The 22,026-nt window shown below is 40.0% G+C and overlaps 2 protein-coding genes and 1 long non-coding RNA gene across 3 annotated transcripts; 1 reads left to right on the plus strand and 2 right to left on the minus strand.

Moving 5' to 3' along the window:
- Window positions 1–685: 685 nt before the first annotated feature.
- Window positions 686–1,568, minus strand: LOC123313583. The gene is made up of 2 exons (XR_006537756.1): window positions 1,158–1,568; window positions 686–1,105 (listed from the first exon to the last, which is right to left on the minus strand). It is a non-coding gene; the product is annotated as an uncharacterized LOC123313583 (long non-coding RNA).
- Window positions 1,569–12,117: 10,549 nt separating this feature from the next.
- Window positions 12,118–14,659, minus strand: LOC123313993. Its single transcript, XM_044899106.1, has 3 exons — window positions 14,519–14,659; window positions 12,222–13,841; window positions 12,118–12,141 (listed from the first exon to the last, which is right to left on the minus strand). The coding sequence occupies exons 1-3, from the start codon at window positions 14,657–14,659 to the stop codon at window positions 12,118–12,120; spliced, it is 1,785 nt and encodes a 594-aa protein (XP_044755041.1).
- LOC123313994 lies at window positions 14,442–17,145 on the plus strand. Its single transcript, XM_044899107.1, has 3 exons — window positions 14,442–14,833; window positions 15,050–17,041; window positions 17,122–17,145. The coding sequence occupies exons 2-3, from the start codon at window positions 15,050–15,052 to the stop codon at window positions 17,143–17,145; spliced, it is 2,016 nt and encodes a 671-aa protein (XP_044755042.1). The 5' UTR covers window positions 14,442–14,833.
- The last annotated feature ends 4,881 nt before the right edge of the window (window positions 17,146–22,026 follow it).

Genomic DNA, 22,026 nt, shown 5'->3' on the forward strand with positions numbered 1-22,026 from the left:
TATCCTCATCCTTATTGAGCAATATGAGGTCTGGTCTATTGTGGGTTATTTTCCGGTCTGTGAGAACAGTGCGATCCCAGTAGAGCTTGCGAAGTTCGCTCTCCAGCACAGCATCTGGATGGTAATCGTAATAAGAAACCTTTTTCGAAGTTAGAAGTTGGTGTTTTAGTGCCAATTCTTGGTGAAGAATCTTGGCAACAGCATCATGTCTATTTTTGTACTCCGTGCCCGCGAACTTCTGACATCCCCGGTGATGTGCTGGATAGTTTCATGTGTCGCACAGCCATAACGACAGCTATCGTCCGCCACTGAGGCAACCTTGGCGATGTATTTCATGTTATTTCTTTTTGGAATCACCTGATCCTGGATGGCGAGCATAAAGCCCTCTGTCTCAGGAAACAACCTTCCGGAAGTCAACCAGTAGTTCGACGCAGATATGTCGACGTAATCATGGTTGACCTCATTCTGGTGCCTCCCATGCAAAGATTTGCCAATCAGTTTCTGCATTTTACTTTCTGCAGAGTGTTCGACGGTTTCCAAGTGATCCTGTGTAACGCTAGAACTCCGGCTTGCTCGAAGTTCCGGTTCTAACGTACAATAAATTTGTAAAGAGGAAAACAATAAAAGGAACTCACCAATAATTTCCTTCTTCTCTACTTGAATGAGGGTTAATAACAAGATGATATTATATTTTCTCCCTTGCTTTTATTCATAGTCGCCAAATCACATCAATATCAAAATTTCTAAGTCTAGTTGTTAGTTTGTGTTATTCTATCTCTCTCTTCACTATCAAATACACAATTCAAACGTGTTTCTTCAAGAGGTAAATAGGTATAAAATCTAAAACTTTACTGTCTTTTGTAAATTAATACACAGGCGAAATTGCACCAAGATTTAATTGAGGTATACTTAGCGTGAATATGGGCGAAACGGCACAAACGTAAGGGGTGGCAACGTCCCCGGTGAGTGGCGATGTACCAAGGTGAACTGGGTGTACCTTGGCGGTCGAGAGGTCCGCAAAATCGGGCCCAAAGTCGGCAAATCGGCCCAAAATTAGCAATCGGCCAATCGGACTGGTGCTTCCACAGAAATCGCACTCGTAGCGCTACAATGTTAAAGTTTAAAAAAACAATCCAACTATCAAGTACTTCGGTTACCTTATTATTATTGAAATCCGAATTAATCGAATGAATGGTGATCACTACACCTTCTCAATACTTCTCTTCCTTGAAATAAATTTATAACAGATCCCACACTTGTGGTTGCAGTAATTTTCTACCGCTTTTTTATTTATCTCGTGAAGACGGAGCATCCAAAATAATAATGAGCCGAGAAAAGGATTTATTCCGGTCCGACCATTCGCGACCTGCGCTCGAATATTAGCGATCCTTGCGCACCTTCGCGCGAATCTACAAACGTTCAAATTTGAACGTTACACTCCCCTCACCCGGGGAAAAAAAATTGAAATTTTTTTTTTTATATATTTATATACCGAAACTCACCGCTAGAGCGATACTAAACAAGCGTTCCCTTGAACCTCTCGAGTGCAAGAAGAAGAGTAGATAGAAGAAATGAGACCAAAACGTGAATCTGATTTGACAGCGACAATTTTATTTGAAATATTGAACATTAACAATAACCTATTGTGACGTAAAATCACAATTCTTAGGGTGCCAACTTCAGGTCCTTAGCGTGCCACACGCCTTTTGTTTTCTTTTTTGCGGAATCCCAAAGTTCATAAGTCCATAAAGATGGTTTTCCACGTATCACAAAAGGACCTTCATATAAAGAAGCAAGCTTACTCGCATAATGCTGCGAGGCATCCGACAATTTCTTATTTTTAACATACACTTTGTCTCCAACACTGAACGAGACAGCCGTTCTACGTAAATCGTAGCGTTTTTTATTCTGTACCGTTGCGTTATTCATACGTATTCTAATGTCCGAGTATAATTTTTGGAATAGGACTTGACGCTTCTTAAGTGACTTTTGAACGTTATTCACGCTTATATCACTCTTACTATCATCATTTTCTACTGAGGAGTCATATGCTTTGCATACATTTGTAGGCATGTCTCTGCCGAAAACTACAGAGTCAGGAGTAAACTTAGTGGTCTCGTGAACTTGAGTACGAATGGCACAAGCTATTTTGTGCAGTTCTTGATCCCAACATTTATGATTATCCGATATAATAACAACGCAACATAGTTTCGAGGGTCTGATTCGTGCGCTCAGTGGGGTTCGCTTGCGCATGATAATGAGCTGTAAATTTTTGTGTAACCCCATAAGAATTCAATAATTCCCGGAACTCTTTGGATTTTAATTGTGGTCCGTTATCGCATAAAAGGGTTTTAGGTTGACCGAAAATCAAGAAAAATTCCTCTTCCACAACCTTACATAAAACTTTAGACGATGTATTTCTTAAGGGGCGAATTATGACAAATTTGCTAAAATGATCCGTTATCACCAAAATATTCTTAAACCCATTATTAGACCTAGGAAGTGGTCCAATGAAATCGCATGATACCCATTCCCAAGGTTCTGAAGGAATTGGATTAAACCCGCCGGTTTCTGTAAGAGAGGCTTGTTTTTGCAGCAAGCTGTGCATTTTGCTACATATTTAGTTATATCAGCGGCCATCCGTGGCCAATAATAATTCTGACTGATTCTCTTAAACGTCTTGAAGACACCCGGGTGTCCTGCTAGGGGATCATCGTGATTTTTACTGATTATTTGTACGCGTTCGGTTTTAAAAATGACTCTTTTCCAAGCTGGTTGTAGAACATTATATTTTGAAGGAACGTACTTATATAATTCGTTGTTTTGTAATCTCCAAGAAGGGAATTTAAGAGGATATTTTTCTACATTTGACTTCATTTTCTGAATCCAAGGATCAACAATGGTATCGCTTTTGACGCTCGTGATGTCCAAATTTAAAATTTCATCATCTTCTGGTGTATTTTCGGGGTCTAGAGTATCTCGCGACAAAATATCTGGGACTACATTTTCTTTTCCCTTCCGATGGACGATGTCAAAGTCAAATTGTTGTAGTTTCAAAACCCAACGTCCAACACGACCATGGGGATCATCAACCAGAGTAATGACCAATGATCCGTAATTATGGTGAATTTAGTCCCCTCGATATAAGGTCTAAATTTTTCAACAGCGAACAGGACTGCTAAACACTCGCGTTCCGTTGTTGAGTATTTTCTCTCCAATTTAGACAAAGATCGACTTGCGTACGCTATAACATGATCAGGGTCATTATTCTTTACAGCCTTCTGTGATAGCACGGCGCCCAGTCCTTCAGAAGATGCATCGCATTGTATAATGAACTGCTTGGAAAAATCTGGGCAGGTTAACACTGGGGATGATATTAACTTTTCTTTGATCAAACGCAGCGCTTCCTCTTGTTCGTCATTCCATCTTAGTTTTTGACCTTTTTTCAGCAACTTAGTAATTGGAGCAATTAATGTAGCGAATTGAGGTATAAACCGCCTATACCACGAGGCTAGACCGATTATTTATTCTTCGGACCTATTTAAGTTTAGTTGGCTTCGATAATCTTAAAATCGCGGTGACCTTTTCTGGATCTACCGATAATCCATGTTCGTTCACTACATACCCCAAATATTTAATCTCGGAAGTACAGAATTTGCATTTCTCGCGATTCAAAGTTAAACCTTCTTTCTTCAACCTCCTGAAAACTTCCCTTAAAATTTCCAAATGGTGTTCGAAATCTTCTGTGACCACGATGATGTCGTCCAAATACGCGAATACATATGGTTCTAGAGAAGGATCTATTACCTTATCAATTGATCGCTGGAAGGTAGCCCCAGCATTACATAGACCGAAGGGCATACGCAAAAAGTGAAATAAACCTCTATTAGGGACTGTGAATGCCGTGTACTGTTTGGAATCTTTATCCATCGGTATTTGCCAATATGCGGACTTGATATCTAAAGTGCTAATAAATTTTGCCCTTCCCAGCTTGTCTAACGTTGCTGAAACAAATGGAAGTGGATAAGCGTCTTTTTTGGTAACTTTATTGAGCTTTCTGTAATCCGCGCAGAATCTATAGGAACCGTCTTTTTTCTTTACCAGTACTATTGGTGACGACCAAGCCGAATCAGATTTCTCTATAATACCGTCATCGAGCATCTTTTGTAGTTCTTCGTCAATATTTTTCATCATTGCTGGTGAAACTGGATAGAATCACTGTTTTATAGGTTCTGAATCAACGATTATTTTGTGAGTCACCCCCTTTACACAACCTAAATCATTCCCTAAACCAGAAAAACCCTCTTCTATAACATTATACAATTCTTCCCTCTGATTCCAAGATAACTTATCCTCTGAAGTGACAAAATTTTCGGCATTCATTGAATAAATAGAATTTGATTGATCAGAATTTTCATCTCTAAAAACCCATCCCTGCGAAGTAAGGTCCGGCACGATTCCCATGGAAATCCAAAAGTCTACCCCAAGTATTAAATTTTGATTCAGATCATCCAAAATCATGATCTCTGTTAATCGAACTCTGTTTTCTAACTTGAGAGGTAAGGTTACAAGCCCGATACAATTGCATTTTACATCTTTTTTTGCAACATTAATAGTAATTGGGTTTGAAGGTCGCGTCATCTTCAAGTTGAAAATTTTTTTCAGGTGAAAAAATAAATCCCTGGACATAACTGATTTATTACTGCCCGAGTCCAGCAATGCTTGCACTTCGTAACCGAAACAAGAAACTTTTAAATATGGGTGTCTGTCTCGCGAATTTTGTGAAGAAAATATATAATCTAATATGATAGTCATTCGTTCCCTTTCTTTCGCGGCCGCCGACGGAGTAAGAGACAGGTGGCCGCTCAAATCTGCCTCTTTTGACCGTTTCCCGAATTTGATTTCGAACATCTGGGACAAGTTCTAATTGTGAAACCCACTTTATTACAACTAAAGCATCTTTTCACTTCCGGTTGATTATTTTTGGTACAATTTGAAGCAATGTGTCCAAAGGTGCCGCACTTAAAACATTTCACATTACCCCTAGAATTTTTAGCCGTTGATCGGTCTTGTAATTTTGACGAACAACCCGCATGATCTCGCGCATGATACTCTGTATAACCTAGGTCCGGTTCTAATAACTCATCGTGATTTCTAGTTGGAGCCACGTATGAACTAGCATTGACATTTCTTGACTCAATTAGTTTTCCTACCTTGAGGAGGTCTTCGAAAGTTTCAACAACAGAAGTACTTAATTGACGTTGATAATGGGGTGTTAAATTCTTCAAAATTATCTGCAGACGAGACTGTTCAGATATTTGAGCTGATAGCCTACATATTCATGATCGCCACATACATACCTATGTTTTCTCCCCTACCTTGTGTTCTTTTCTTTATTTCTTCGAACAAACGAGAGTTATAATCTGGTGGTTGAAATTGTTCTCTGAGTTTCAAGGAAAAATCTGTCCATCCCGACAGGTCTTTGCGTATACTACGATACCAACATAAAGCTTTGCCGTCAAGCAATTCTAAAACACCATTGAAAAAATTCGACTCAGGTACGTGTCTGGCTATGGCTAGTTCCTCTACTTTTTCTAAAAAAGCACTAACCGACAATTCTGAATTTTCGCCAGTGAATTTTAAATTCCACAAATGTATTGGAACGGTAATAGGAGACTGATTCGAACCCATTTGATGTTTCAGCGCGTCTGCCCTTGAAACAATATTCAGATTGGAGAGAGTTGCCAAATCGTCATCATCTGAAGAAGATGTCGAATCCGATTCATTTTGCTCTAGTGTTAGAGGAGTAGAACATTTTCTCTGACAGCTTTTAATTTTTTTCTGCATATCGGATTTTAAGGACAAAAATTGTACAATCAGTAAGGACTTAACTTTCTTCTCCTCTTCACTAGTAGGTGAGGTTAAATTAATTCGTCCCATCGCATGAGATAACTTTGACACCAGTTTTTTATAAATACCATCTTCCGAACCGTCAAAAGCATCCAGAATATTCTGTAACTCAATAAGTTTTTTTCGATAAAGCTTCAGAATCCACCTTGAATTCGAATGGATAATTTGGATATTTGAAAGAATTGTTAGCTTTTTCCAATTTAATAAGTTGGCGCAATGCTTTTCTCATTTCATCTATCTTACTCAACCCTGAAATTCCACGTATTTCCAATTCATAACACAGTTCATCTGAACTGAGAGGATTTATCTCATAATCCGTTCGGGACATAATGAAAATACAAATTCAATCAACGACGAATATCAGAGGAATGAATAAAAAATAATAACTTAACTACCGATTCAATTCAGAACCGAAATACTTGACATGAAAAAAAGACAAAACAAAGAAACACCAGTCCGATTCAAATGCAAACCCTGTGTTCGCATTAAATTCCGATTCCAATCTTGATGATTGCAAATGAAAACAACAACATATGCATATGCCACTGAAGGTATTGGCTCTTATCTGTTTGTAAAATATCACGATAAGATTTCGCGATGATTTATGCCGTCTCACTCACAAATACAATTATTAATATTTTACTGAAACCCTTTTAATTCAAGCAGAGAAGGAATTATAAAATCAAACTAAACAATTATTTCCGTTGGGCGCCAATTGTAACGCTAGAACTCCGGCTAGCTCGAAGTTCCGGTTCTAACGTACAATAAATTTGTAAAGAGGAAAACAATAAAAGGAACTCACCAATAATTTCCTTCTTCTCTACTTGAATGAGGGTTAATAACAAGATGATATTATATTTTCTCCCTTGCTTTTATTCATAGTCGCCAAATCACATCAATATCAAAATTTCTAAGTCTAGTTGTTAGTTTGTGTTATTCTATCTCTCTCTTCACTATCAAATACACAATTCAAACGTGTTTCTTCAAGAGGTAAATAGGTATAAAATCTAAAACTTTACTGTCTTTTGTAAATTAATACACAGGCGAAATTGCACCAAGATTTAATTGAGGTATACTTAGCGTGAATATGGGCGAAACGGCACAAACGTAAGGGGTGGCAACGTCCCCGGTGAGTGGCGATGTACCAAGGTGAACTAGGTGTACCTTGGCGGTCGAGAGGTCCGCAAAATCGGGCCCAAAGTCGGCAAATCGGCCCAAAATTAGCAATCGGCCAATCGGACTGGTGCTTCCACAGAAATCGCACTCGTAGCGCTACAATGTTAAAGTTTAAAAAAACAATCCAACTATCAAGTACTTCGGTTACCTTATTATTATTGAAATCCGAATTAATCTAATGAATGGTGATCACTACACCTTCTCAATACTTCTCTTCCTTGAAATAAATTTATAACAGATCCCATACTTATGGTTGCAGAAATTTTCTACCGCTTTTTTATTTATCTCGTGAAGACGGAGCATCCAAAATAATAATGAGCCGAGAAAAGGATTTATTCCGGTCCGACCATTCGCGACCTGCGCTCGAATATTAGCGATCCTTGCGCACCTTCACGCGAATCTACAAACGTTCAAATTTGAACGTTACACTTGGTGTAGCTTTAACGGTGTGGAAGTATCAGCAACACACACTACTCGATGGAGTTCTGACGAAGCTGCCTTGCTCAAGAAATATTTTCGAAGTCCTTCAATTTCCTGGGAGATACGGTTGGACAAATCAACAATTCCTCTACCCCCAAGATGTCGTGGCAGCTCTGTCTGTTCTATGGAGCTTTTGGAGTGATGTTTATTGTGTTTAGTCAGCATCGTCCTTATTTTTCTCTGTAAAGCTGCTAAATCGGTGGTCGTCCAAGAGATAATACCAAATGAATAGCTCAGCGCCGAGCAAGCGTAGGTGTTAATCGCTTTTACCAGATTCTTGCTGTTAAGACCAGTTCTCATTATCCTCTTCAATCTTCGGGTGAACTCCTCCGTTAATTCTTTCTTCATCTGGGTCTGATTGATTTTTCTTGCCTGTTTTATGCCTAGATACTTGTATGTGTCTCCTTCCTTTAATGCTTCAATTTCTGCACCTTCCTTGAGTTTGAACGTACCATCTTCTATTTTCCCTCTCGTTATGTTTAGCAGTCGACATTTTTCTAGTCCAAACTTCATTTTGATGTCTTCCGAGAATCCTTCCACCATTTTCAGCATCAGTTGCATTTGTTTTTTGGTAGATGCAAAGAGTTTCAAATCGTCCATGTAAAGTAGATGATTCAGTTTCATCATAGTTCTACTGCCGCTCTTGATGGAAAATCCGTAGTCCGTAGAATTCAATCTATGAGACAAGGGATTCAGAGCCATGCAGAACCACAGAGGGCTCAGCGAGTCTCCTTGGAAAATTCTACGTCTCATTGGAATAGGTCCTGTTGTAATGGAGCAATCTGCTGCTTTCATTTGAAGACTAGTACGCCAGGTTGACATGGCGTTTTTCAGGAACTTAACAATATTGGGATCCACCTTGTAAATCTTCAAGGTCGTCAAGAGCCATTCGTGAGGTATAGAATCGAATGCTTTTTTGTAGTCTATGTACGCAGCGTAAAAATTCCTTCGCTTGGAGAACGCTTGATTGCAGATAACTGAATCTATTATTAGTTGTTCTTTGCACCCTCGGCTGTCTTTGGTGCATCCTTTCTGTTGCATGGCGATGATGTTATTCCTTTCGCAATGGTTGTGGATTCGGTTTGAAATGCACGATGTGATTAATTTGTACATCGTTGGAAGACATGTGATTGGTCGGTACTTGGATGGGTCTTCTGTATTCCTTTGGTCTTTAGGTAACAAGTATGTTGTGCCATGTGTAAGGAATACTGGCATTCTTTCAGGATTTTCAATGACATCATTTATTGCGGAGGTCAATTTGTCATGCATGATCCAAAGTTTCTTGATCCAGAAGTTCTGTAATCCATCAGGCCCAGGTGCTTTCCAGTTGTGCAGTCCTCTGATAGCTGATTTTACTTCTTCAATTGTGATCATGTCATGCTGCATCGGCTCATATTTTATAGCTTCAGATTTTTCTTCTTCAATCCATCCGGTATCTCCATTGAACTGAGGTTTTGTTGATAATTGTTCGGTCCAGAATTGTTCAATGGCTTCCTTTGGTGGTAACTTTCCATTTTCTTCATCCGACGATGTGAGTGACCGGTAGAAAGATTCTTCCGACTTTTCGAATGAATTATTGTCTCTTTTCCGGCTATAATTGCTTTTATATCTCCTCAGGCGTTCTGCATACAGACTTAATTTTTGCTTCAGAGTGTCGAGGCAATGGTGAGCTGTAGCATTCTCCGTCTCTCGTTCTGTGTGTGTCCTGTTTCTATCCATGATCTCTTTGGCAGCTTTCACAACCTTTATTCCTCGATTCCCGTTCAAGTACTCCGTCAGTCGTCCAATGTCTCTTCTTAGCCTTTCTGTTTTGTGTTGAAGACGTTTCTGCCATGCTGGCGCGTGTAATTTGTGTAATTTTGGACCATCATTGTTCGGTCGGCGAATTTTTGCCCCCATGGTTTTCGCTGTCGTTAGCGCTGCACAGTGAAAAACTATTATAGATGCAGATATTCCAATGAACTTCCGTTTTGTAGGTATTCAGGTAAAACGTCCTTATTCAAGATGTCGATTATAAGTGACAGTTTCTTGGATGTATTGAGTCTTGGAGGTGCTACTCGATGAAGAGGATCTGTTCCTTCCAGTTCGGCAAAGTATCTCCTCATGTCAGAGTCAACTTGTCGGTGGAGCTCTTCCCTATCGTCCTGGTGTTCAGCCTCACTTGCGTTGCAAGATGGACTTTCAGTATCAGTTTCTTCTGCCTGTTGTTGCCCAGGCATGTGAATTTCATCAAAGGTGTTGGTGTTATTCTCTATTGCAGGCGGACGCTGAAGTGCTCGTTTAGTTGCGTCGATTCGGGTCGTTGGTATTAGTTCATTTCTCAGAATTACGCGGTACTGGTCTGCTACTCGTTGTTCAGTGACATTGAGATTTGGGTAGGCGTTGCAGAATTCCTCATGAAGCCTTTTCCTATAGTTGTTCGTGTTCTGCCCTAGTCCCGTGATGGAGTTATATATGCGCACAATAGTTTCATTCATGGACGTTGTCCACTTCATGCGCTTTCTAACTAACCCCGCTTGGGTGAGCATTGGCTGAATATCCTGCGCAGCACCTTCAGCGGTTCGAGTCGGCAATTGAATTGGACTCGTTGGTTGCTGTTGTTGCTTTGGAGCTGTAGCTTCTTTTGCAGCAGGAGCCCGCTTCCTCAACATCCTGCCACCGACGTCCCGCATGCTGTCATGTCCAGCGCCGGCTCCAGACATGCCCTGATGATCCCCAGGCAGCGACTTGTTTCCGAGGCTTCTCGTTATCACCATTTTCATGGGTTTGTGCTCCCCTTTCTCGGTTTGGGTGAGGGGTAGAGAAATGAGAGCAGAAAGAGCACCCCTATAAAGGATGTGAAAGAGAGAGGAAAAAGGAATGGGACTGCGGACAGCAGGCGTGGCTGGCTGCACCGTCTACGTCGTTACGATGGCTACTTGGCAGGCCATCTACCAGATAGTTGCCAGGCAGGCCAGACATTATTATTATGACTTTAGCCTTGCGGCTTTCACACTCCTCTCCAGAGGAAAATTCACTTATCCCAGATATCTCAGATATCAAAAGGATTAAGCTCTGTTGGAGCCTTTTCCAGGTTTTCGGGCTCGTGGTGGTGGTCGGGTCCGGGTCGCTCCTCGGCTCCCTGTTGTAGGTTGGATTCCTGCTCCACCCGCACTTCCTGTCGGAGCAGACGGTGTTCCTCTGCATTCCCCATGTACTTGCGCATGTACTTTGCCTTCTGCATCCAGGTGACAGTACTGGGTGGTAGCTGTAGTTCCTCCAAATTTGAGACGGTTTTCTTCAATATTAGACCATTGACACTTATTATTAAAGGCACTATATCCACTCTCCTCAACCTCCACATATCCCTGATCTGTCCCGACAGTGCCTCGTACTTACTGATCTTCTCCGCATATGTCTTTTGCATGTTATAATCCTGTGGAACTGCGAAGTCTTTAATGGTGGCCGTGTTCTCTTTTTTGTTCCAAACCACCATATCGGGTCTGTTGTGTTCCACTGCTAAGTCGGTTGTTATAGAGAGATCCCAATAAACCTTCGTGTTCTCGTTTTCCAGGATGGGTGTTGGATGTATACAAGGAGTATTGCCGTATTTTCTAATCTACTTAATTATTGGGTACTCGGCATAAAGGGGCTATGTAGACAAATCAAACAACCATTTGTCATGTACATCTATATTTCGGACACTTGTTTAGGTCCTTCATCAGGATGCTAAAAAAGTTAATAAAAACCTCTAAAATCTAACAGACTAAAAAATCATCAAGACAAAAACTTACGTTTGACTAGTTGTGGAAAGAATGGCAAAGAAACAATCAGCATGTGTCCAACCAATTACAAATCATTGGAAGGAAGAAAACTACATCAATCTCGAGAAACTACATGAATATTCTCTAAGTAATAACACAAACAAAATCGTGTCAAAAAGATCGCTAAACTAGGTTACAAGCACAATGGCGCCAAAAGTTGACACAGAGGACAGACAAATCCTCAGACCACAGAGGACTATGACAATCTGTCAAATCTTTTTCTTTAAAAGTGAAATAGGTTTTGAGTTTTGGAATAGAGATGTCGCCCCGGAGTCCAAAGCGAAAGTGAGAACAATTACCATCCTCATATTTTGTGGGATGACATTATAAAGTTTGTGAAAGTTGAGGAGAGATGTCGCTTTTGGAGTCCAAAGCGAGCAAATAATTATAAATGTTACTAAGACCCTTAATGTCGGTACGTTTATTGATAGGATTTGATTGCTCATTAATATAGCACATTTCCAAAAAAACCCGTTTGGTGTTATTTGAGCAAGAATACAGTATCTTCGGATTATCGAAATCGAAAATATGACCAGTTCTCGCAGCATGCAAAGCAAGGGCACATCTGTCAGGGTGTAGTCTGACGTCGCTTTTGTGAACCGCGAATCTTCTTTTTAGGGATTGGGAGGTTTGTCCGATATAGACCCCATCACAGTCTAAACATCTCACTGAGTAGACACAATCAGAGCTGGAAAGAACGTCCGCTCTGTCCTTGAGATTGGTGAAAAGAAACTTATTGGGGAAAACGTTATATCTGGCAATTTTCACGTTGCTAATAGAGGAAAAAATGTGAACCAGTTTACTGGTCAAACCAGGCAATGAGGGCAGAGATGCAAACTTTATTTGGCTGACATGTGAGCTCTCGTGGGGAGCGTCCTGTCTTTGTTGAGGCAGTGTAGTAGGAGGATGTTCAGGAGGATCAGGTGAGATCCGTCGATTGGATGTCGAGAATATCAACTTCTTAAGCAGGCCGTGGGGATATCCATTATCTTTTAGGATGTCATATAATCTGTTCAGAGCACTCTGTTTGAAATCCATGTGAGTAAGGCCTATTATTCTGTTCTTTAGGTTGTTAACAACGTTGATTTTCATTTGCCAATCATGGCTTGAATTGAAGTGGACATATCTTCCTGAGCTGGTCGGCTTTCTGTACCAATCCAGCTTTACTGTGTTGCCCTCAGAACGTATCACTTTGGTATCCAGGAATGGGACAAATCTGTCTTTCTCTTCTTCTATGGTAAACTGTATATGTGGGTTGAAGGAGTTGAAGATCCTTAGGAGTTCTTCTTTCATATTTGAAGGAATGGCCAATATAATGTCATCAACATACTGGAACAAGAATGCTGGAATGAAAGATAGTTTGCCAAGGCAGTAACCGATCAACACCGTCATCACCAGAGCTGCCAAAGTTGGGCTGAGGATGCTGCCCATTGGGCACCCAAAGATTTGAGAGTAAAATTCGCCTTTATATTTGAAATAGTTGGAATCGAACAGGAACTTCAATAGGTTAACAAATTTAGGCCTAGGAATGTTCGTGACGGCCTCAATCCTGCTCCAATTGTCTACTATTATCTTCTCCGTTAACTCCCAGGAAATATTGGTGGAAAGACTGATCACATCCAACGAAAGGATCTCATGGTCTGGAGGAATCTGCAAATTGTTGACCTTCTCCGCAAAATCGAAAGAATCCTTGACTGCCCAAGTGTGGAAGTCGTCCTTGAAAGCTGACTTGAGGATGTCGGCGACAAACTTGCTAAGTTCACTTGTTGGGGATTTAATGGTGGAGACGATAGGTCTGAGAGGAGTTCCCTCTTTATGGATCTTTGGTAGACCGTAGATAGTGGGGGAAATGCCTTTGTAGTTATTCAATTGTCTCGCCGTGGTGGCACTGATGTATGCTTGGTCTTTGAGATCCTTGACAAGGCTGTTGTTCCTTGTCTGATACCTCGATGTGGGGTCTGAGTTTAATTTCTTATAAACGTTGGTGTCCTCGACGATATTCAAGAGCTTCTCTTCATATTGTTGCTTTGTGATGGCTACCGTGACATTGCCCTTATCTGCCATCGTTATGACGATGTCATCATTGTCCTTCAGGAACCTTTTCGTCTTGCAAAAGAGTCCGTATTGTGGGTTATTCTGCTTCCAAGCCTGGTGGACGAAATGGGTGATGGCATTGGTAGATTTAGCCCGGAGTAAGTCCTGCGATTCCTGTGGAGCCAACCTCACAAGATACTCGGAGTCAGCCAATAAAGATTTAATTGACAACATATTAGAGGGGACAGAATGGGCAAATTTGGGACCAAGACTAAGTAAATGTTTAATGTCCCGTGGGAAAACATGATCTGTTAAATTGGCAAACCACGAATCTTTAACTTTCAGATCCGAGATGGATCTATCGATCAAGGAATCAAACTTGCGTTTGAGAACGTTGGTGGAAGAGACAGTGATCCTATCCGAGGACCTAGACTGAGTCTGTTCAAAAATGGATATAATATGTATAGGAAGAACAAGGATCAATCTTTCACGGATATGCTTAATGCCTGCATGCAGCGAGTTGATCTTTCTGATAGTGACCGATATTTCAAGATTGAGCAGAGTAGAAGATACCTTATTGCTCAGTGCGAGAGCTCTTCTGTTGTCCCCTTGTCCTTTCCTCTATTAGCAACGTAAAAATTGCCAGATATAACGTTTTCCCCAATAAGTTTCTTTTCACCAATCTCAAAGACAGAGCGGACGTTCTTTCCAGCTCTGATTGTGTCTACTCAGTGAGATGTTTAGACTGTGATGGGGTCTATATCGGACAAACCTCCCAATCCCTAAAAAGAAGATTCGCGGTTCACAAAAGCGACGTCAGACTACACCCTGACAGATGTGCCCTTGCTTTGCATGCTGCGAGAACTGGTCATATTTTCGATTTCGATAATCCGAAGATACTGTATTCTTGCTCAAATAACACCAAACGGGTTTTTTTGGAAATGTGCTATATTAATGAGCAATCAAATCCTATCAATAAACGTACCGACATTAAGGGTCTTAGTAACATTTATAATTATTTGCTCACTTTGGACTCCAAAAGCGACATCTCTCCTCAACTTTCACAAACTTTATAATGTCATCCCACAAAATATGAGGATGGTAATTGTTCTCACTTTCGCTTTGGACTCCGGGGCGACATCTCTATTCCAAAACTCAAAACCTATTTCACTTTTAAAGAAAAAGATTTGACAGATTGTCATAGTCCTCTGTGGTCTGAGGATTTGTCTGTCCTCTGTGTCAACTTTTGGCGCCATTGTGCTTGTAACCTAGTTTAGCGATCTTTTTGACACGATTTTGTTTGTGTTATTACTTAGAGAATATTCATGTGGTTTCTCGAGATTGATGTAGTTTTCTTCCTTCCAATGATTTGTAATTGGTTGGACACATGCTGATTGTTTCTTTGCCATTCTTTCCACAACTAGTCAAACGTAAGTTTTTGTCTTGATGATTTTTTAGTCTGTTAGGTTTTAGAGGTTTTTATTAACTGTTTTAGCATCCTGATGAAGGACCTAAACAAGTGTCCGAAATATAGATGTACATGACAAATGGTTGTTTGATTTGTCTACATAGCCCCTTTATGCCGAGTACCCAATAATTAAGTAGATTAGAAAATACGGCAATACTCCTTGTATACATAATTACAGATGGGTTTCTACGATGAGATGAAGAACACCTATGGAGAGGTAACAGTTAGAGACCTCAAATCTTGGGCGAACCTGAACACCAGATTGGCAAAAGCAAGATGCAGAAGGAACTTCCTACTCAGATGCCGATCAACTGGCGTCATTCCAAGACACATCAAGCAGAACATTAAATGTATTAACAATTTGATAGGCGACAACGCAGGGGACAACAGAAGAGCTCTCGCACTGAGCAATAAGGTATCTTCTACTCTGCTCAATCTTGAAATATCGGTCACTATCAGAAAGATCAACTCGCTGCATGCAGGCATTAAGCATATCCGTGAAAGATTGATCCTTGTTCTTCCTATACATATTATATCCATTTTTGAACAGACTCAGTCTAGGTCCTCGGATAGGATCACTGTCTCTTCCACCAACGTTCTCAAACGCAAGTTTGATTCCTTGATCGATAGATCCATCTCAGATCTGAAAGTTAAAGATTCGTGGTTTGCCAATTTAACAGATCATGTTTTCCCACGGGACATTAAACATTTACTTAGTCTTGGTCCCAAATTTGCCCATTCTGTCCCCTCTAATATGTTGTCAATTAAATCTTTATTGGCTGACTCCGAGTATCTTGTGAGGTTGGCTCCACAGGAATCGCAGGACTTACTCCGGGCTAAATCTACCAATGCCATCACCAATTTCGTCCACCAGGCTTGGAAGAAGAATAACCCACAATACGGACTCTTTTGCAAGACGAAAAGGTTCCTGAAGAACAATGATGACATCGTCATAACGATGGCAGATAAGGGCAATGTCACGGTAGCCATCACAAAGCAACAATATGAAGAGAAGCTCTTGAATATCGTCGAGGACACCAACGTTTATAAGAAATTAAACTCAGACCCCACATCGAGGTATCAGACAAGGAACAACAGCCTTGTCAAGGATCTCAAAGACCAAGCATACATCAGTGCCACCACGGCGAGACAATTGAATAACTACAAAGGCATTTCCCCCACTATCTACGGTCTACCAAAGATCCATAAAGAGGGAACTCCTCTCAGACCTATCGTCTCCACCATTAAATCCCCAACAAGTGAACTTAGCAAGTTTGTCGCCGACATCCTCAAGTCAGCTTTCAAGGACGACTTCCACACTTGGGCAGTCAAGGATTCTTTCGATTTTGCGGAGAAGGTCAACAATTTGCAGATTCCTCCAGACCATGAGATCCTTTCGTTGGATGTGATCAGTCTTTTCACCAATATTTCCTGGGAGTTAACGGAGAAGATAATAGTAGACAATTGGAGCAGGATTGAGGCCGTCACGAACATTCCTAGGCCTAAATTTGTTAACCTATTGAAGTTCCTGTTCGATTCCAACTATTTCAAATATAAAGGCGAATTTTACTCTCAAATCTTTGGGTGCCCAATGGGCAGCATCCTCAGCCCAACTTTGGCAGCTCTGGTGATGACGGTGTTGATCGGTTACTGCCTTGGCAAACTATCTTTCATTCCAGCATTCTTGTTCCAGTATGTTGATGACATTATATTGGCCATTCCTTCAAATATGAAAGAAGAACTCCTAAGGATCTTCAACTCCTTCAACCCACATATACAGTTTACCATAGAAGAAGAGAAAGACAGATTTGTCCCATTCCTGGATACCAAAGTGATACGTTCTGAGGACAACACAGTAAAGCTGGATTGGTACAGAAAGCCGACCAGCTCAGGAAGATATGTCCACTTCAATTCAAGCCATGATTGGCAAATGAAAATCAACGTTGTTAACAACCTAAAGAACAGAATAATAGGCCTTACTCACATGGATTTCAAACAGAGTGCTCTGAACAGATTATATGACATCCTAAAAGATAATGGATATCCCCACGGCCTGCTTAAGAAGTTGATATTCTCGACATCCAATCGACGGATCTCACCTGATCCTCCTGAACATCCTCCTACTACACTGCCTCAACAAAGACAGGACGCTCCCCACGAGAGCTCACATGTCAGCCAAATAAAGTTTGCATCTCTGCCCTCATTGCCTGGTTTGACCAGTAAACTGGTTCACATTTTTTCCTCTATTAGCAACGTGAAAATTGCCAGATATAACGTTTTCCCCAATAAGTTTCTTTTCACCAATCTCAAGGACAGAGCGGACGTTCTTTCCAGCTCTGATTGTGTCTACTCAGTGAGATGTTTAGACTGTGATGGGGTCTATATCGGACAAACCTCCCAATCCCTAAAAAGAAGATTCGCGGTTCACAAAAGCGACGTCAGACTACACCCTGACAGATGTGCCCTTGCTTTGCATGCTGCGAGAACTGGTCATATTTTCGATTTCGATAATCCGAAGATACTGTATTCTTGCTCAAATAACACCAAACGGGTTTTTTTGGAAATGTGCTATATTAATGAGCAATCAAATCCTATCAATAAACGTACCGACATTAAGGGTCTTAGTAACATTTATAATTATTTGCTCACTTTGGACTCCAAAAGCGACATCTCTCCTCAACTTTCACAAACTTTATAATGTCATCCCACAAAATATGAGGATGGTAATTGTTCTCACTTTCGCTTTGGACTCCGGGGCGACATCTCTATTCCAAAACTCAAAACCTATTTCACTTTTAAAGAAAAAGATTTGACAGATTGTCATAGTCCTCTGTGGTCTGAGGATTTGTCTGTCCTCTGTGTCAACTTTTGGCGCCATTGTGCTTGTAACCTAGTTTAGCGATCTTTTTGACACGATTTTGTTTGTGTTATTACTTAGAGAATATTCATGTGGTTTCTCGAGATTGATGTAGTTTTCTTCCTTCCAATGATTTGTAATTGGTTGGACACATGCTGATTGTTTCTTTGCCATTCTTTCCACAACTAGTCAAACGTTAGTTTTTGTCTTGATGATTTTTTAGTCTGTTAGATTTTAGAGGTTTTTATTAACTTTTTTAGCATCCTGATGAAGGACCTAAACAAGTGTCCGAAATATAGATGTACATGACAAATGGTTGTTTGATTTGTCTACATAGCCCCTTTATGCCGAGTACCCAATAATTAAGTAGATTATATATATATATATATATATATATATATATATATAATCTACTTAATTATTGGGTACTCGGCATATATATATATATATATATATATATATATATATATATATATATATATATATATATATATATATATATATATATATATATATATATATATATATATATATATATATATATATATATATATATTACATCTGGCATACTTTATTGCGTCCTTTCAAAAAGCAACCTTATTGCGTCTCCCAGAAATACGCTACCTAGGTGGAATCTGATCGAAGTATATTAATCTACGCAAAAAATTACGTAGTTTGGTCGTTTCAGATCTCAAATATCTTTATTAATAAAGAAGTTGATATACGCACATTATTGCGTCCTTTCATGGTCCTACCATTAGTGCGTCCGGCGTATATTTTGTTTTCACATATAGCACAATGCTGCGTCCGAATTATATTCAATCTTTCACCATTAGCATGTTGTTGCGTCCAGCGTAGTTGCCACATATGTTTTAGAATCTGGTACAGTAGGATTATTCGAAATCGATGACGTGATCGTATTATAACATTGGCTCCAGTTATTACAACTTTCATCTTTCAAAACACCTCTATATTTATGATGGCTTTCATCCTTAGTTTGTGGACTGCTCACTTGGGGAATCGTATTTCAGAATGTTTCAAACACTCTTTAAGTGTCTTTTTGTCAAGAAGAGCTGTAGTGATTATGTAATAATTTTAAAAACGTTATATATTTCATTTTCGTTTTTTTTTAATAACGAATGAATGTGAGAGAGTGGTGCTCTGGAGATAACTTAAATTAGGAATGCATTAACTGCACAGTTGTTAGTTTATCCTACGTTTATCCTACGAACAACTTGGCAGTCTGGAGAGTAAACTACTCTCTCAGGGTAGTTAAATGGACGGCGAATGAAATTCTCGAGTTCGATAGAAGAGTTTGAATATGAATCGTAGCCTGCATCCTAGCTCTTCGATATACAAGGACTCTCTTTGCTTATAGGAGGACGAAACCATTGAGCATATCCTCAGTGACTGCCCAGCGGCAGAAAAGGTTCGCTCAGGCTGGTTCAAGGGGAACTCATGAACTACTCCTCCTCTGTTATCACCTCTTCCCTTTGGAAGATGGCACTGGAGGTGAAAGTTTAGCTCTTTGAGCTTGTTTGTGTGCCACAATAGACCGCTTTGGTCGCGGTAGCAGGTCTGGGGGATTCGACAGATGCGCCGAACAAACTGTAACTGTAACTCTTCGATACAAAGGATATACTTTCCTCGAATGCAGGAAGACAGGGGTTTCAAAGTTTGCAATACCAACATTATACACAAAAGTTGGAAATGGAATAAGATTATTGAGAGGTCAAGACCCACTCAAGGGAATAGTAGCTCATCATAAAATCAAATTCAAAGAGCTGGAGTGCTTTGGAGAAGCTAATATCCGACAAATGAATCGATCTTAAGCTAGTAGGGAAATCTATCACGCCAGCAGAACAAAAATTATTAGAAAGCCAGATTAGACAAGCAAAACTGAAGTTTTCATTCGAATATCATATGAGTAAACATATTCTTTATATATTTCAAGAGATTGAAAGACCATGACTTGCTGTAAAAATCATCTTCTGCTTTTCTGGAGTCGGTTGAGTTGATGTCGGAAACGGGAGAATTTATTCATCCAGATGGAGTGATACTAGATACTAGAATACTAGGTAGTATAAGAAGAATATAATGCAAGTGGTCACCTCAACATCTTGCAGGGCTAGCCGTGATCGACGAAAACTCTTATGCACATCTTGTCCGCTTGCAGAATTCATACTTTATCAGGGTATATAGAGAGACACAATGCAAATTCCTTACTTCCATCTGAGAGAAGTTTATGGCATAGACAAATAACCAAAGCTCTCATTTGTACCTCCAAAGACCAAAGCAGTTTTTGAGAATGATACATCTCGCATATATTGCAGTTAGGCTTTTTCAACAACTTGGCATATGCCAAGTTGTTGAAGAAGCGTCTATATACACGCAAGGGCTCGATAAAGTTCTGCCAGTAAAAGAGCTCAAAGAATTTCTTGTGTCGTATTCCCTTCGCTGCCAAAAATAATGGGGTAGTGAACGAAGAACAGAAAAGTGAAAAATACAAAGGATCAATGTTCGAACAGGGGGCTTCATACCCAGGCCATAAAGTTTGAATGGTAATTCTGATTGAAGAATTTTTAGATATGAGAACTTATAACGTTACTAAATTTGAGATTATTCTGGCCTGCAGAACTCTGGCAGAATGAAGGACTATCTCAAGAACGTGGGGACAACACCTGTTCTGTGACTAGGGGCAAGAAAAGGGGTTCTGGACGTGACAATGTTCAACGCAGCTTCCAGAAGAAGTGTTAAATCTTGGGAAATGTTGACCAAACCATCAATCTATGACCATAGGATAATCGAATATAAAATAACAGAAGAGGAACTGATCCACCATTAAGATCCATCTGAAGCAAAACTTACAACAGTTCGAAACTAATTGGCCAAACCCCTCGCATTACGATCTGGAACAAAAAGTCGATCAAGAATTTTAGAGGCCTTCCACTCCAGTTTTCCACTCCCGGAAGTTTGAACAAGTGAGGATGCATCTAATTAATCCTATTCGTGCATGGGCTCATGCCGACGATTTCAAAATCTTTGGTGATATAGGCTCTATTGAAGACTGCGTTTCCTGCAGCGTGCGTGTGGACTCATTCTTGATTTGGTGTGGCAGAAATCAACTAACATTGAGCATTTTTGAGTGCAATGTCGCCACGTACACCAGGAAAAAGAACTATTTTTGTATAGTTATAGATTTGATGGCAGCGTCCTGAGCAAAAAAACGGAGATAAAAGATCTTGGAGTTGTTTTGATCAAAGTTTTACATTTGTTCTTCATGTTAATCATTTACTTGGTACGAGGCCGAGAGTGTATGAATTCATCGTTCGTAATAGCAGATATTTTCTGATCCGGTAACCATGATTTTGCTGTTCAAAACATTTGTGACGAGCAAACTGGAGTTTGGATGCATTACTTGGAACCCAATATACGATTGCCATACACATCACAATGACATATACTCCGAGAGCTGGCGACGAAAATCGGCAAAAGATTTGTAATGGATCATAATTAAATATGAGTTAGTTTTGACGGCGATGCTCTTTGATTTATATAAAATTACAATATCCGTACTTTGGGGTGACTGCTGACTGCCTCTCTTCTATTGATATGTGGTCTGAATATTTAATTCACAAATAATATATGATATTTGAGCAGTAAATGCAGTTTCAGCCAATACAATTCTTCTGAAACAACCTCGTTAAGACAGCAACTTATGTGGTGTACTGACACACCGCGTTTCACTAAAATGAGATCTGACCACTTTTTCAAGTTTTCTGTTCTATTAACTAGTGACAATTTTCAATCATTACAAAATACTTGTAGAGTGTGTTGTAATTTCATATACCTACATCAAAGCGCATCGCCGCTAGGTGTTCCACTACCTGACCTTGAGCGTGGGTACTGACTTATGTACACCCTCAATACTAAATCATATTAAATTATACGCCAGTACAAAACTTTTGCCGAATTTCGTTGCCAGCTCTCGGACTAATGGAGGCTGTTCAGAGAAGTTTTTTCGAGTAAGATCATGATGTTTTGTTGAATAAATTCGGTGCAGTTAAGCTTGATGTCAGGAAGGGCGTTGTTTGTTTGAGGTTCCTTCCTGGACCCTTGAATGGCACATCTACTCGCTAGAGTAGGATTTCATGTAGGACGCCCAAGTTCTAGAACCGTACGATTGTTCAACCTTACTACGCCCAGAACAAATATATTGTTTCAGTCATCTGTGTACAATATGATTTGTTCTAAATTCAATCAGATCTCGCATCTCTGTGATATACACTTTGACAAAC

The sequence above is a fragment of the Coccinella septempunctata genome, chromosome 5 (assembly GCF_907165205.1).
Source record: "Coccinella septempunctata chromosome 5, icCocSept1.1, whole genome shotgun sequence".
NCBI lineage: Eukaryota > Metazoa > Arthropoda > Insecta > Coleoptera > Coccinellidae > Coccinella > Coccinella septempunctata.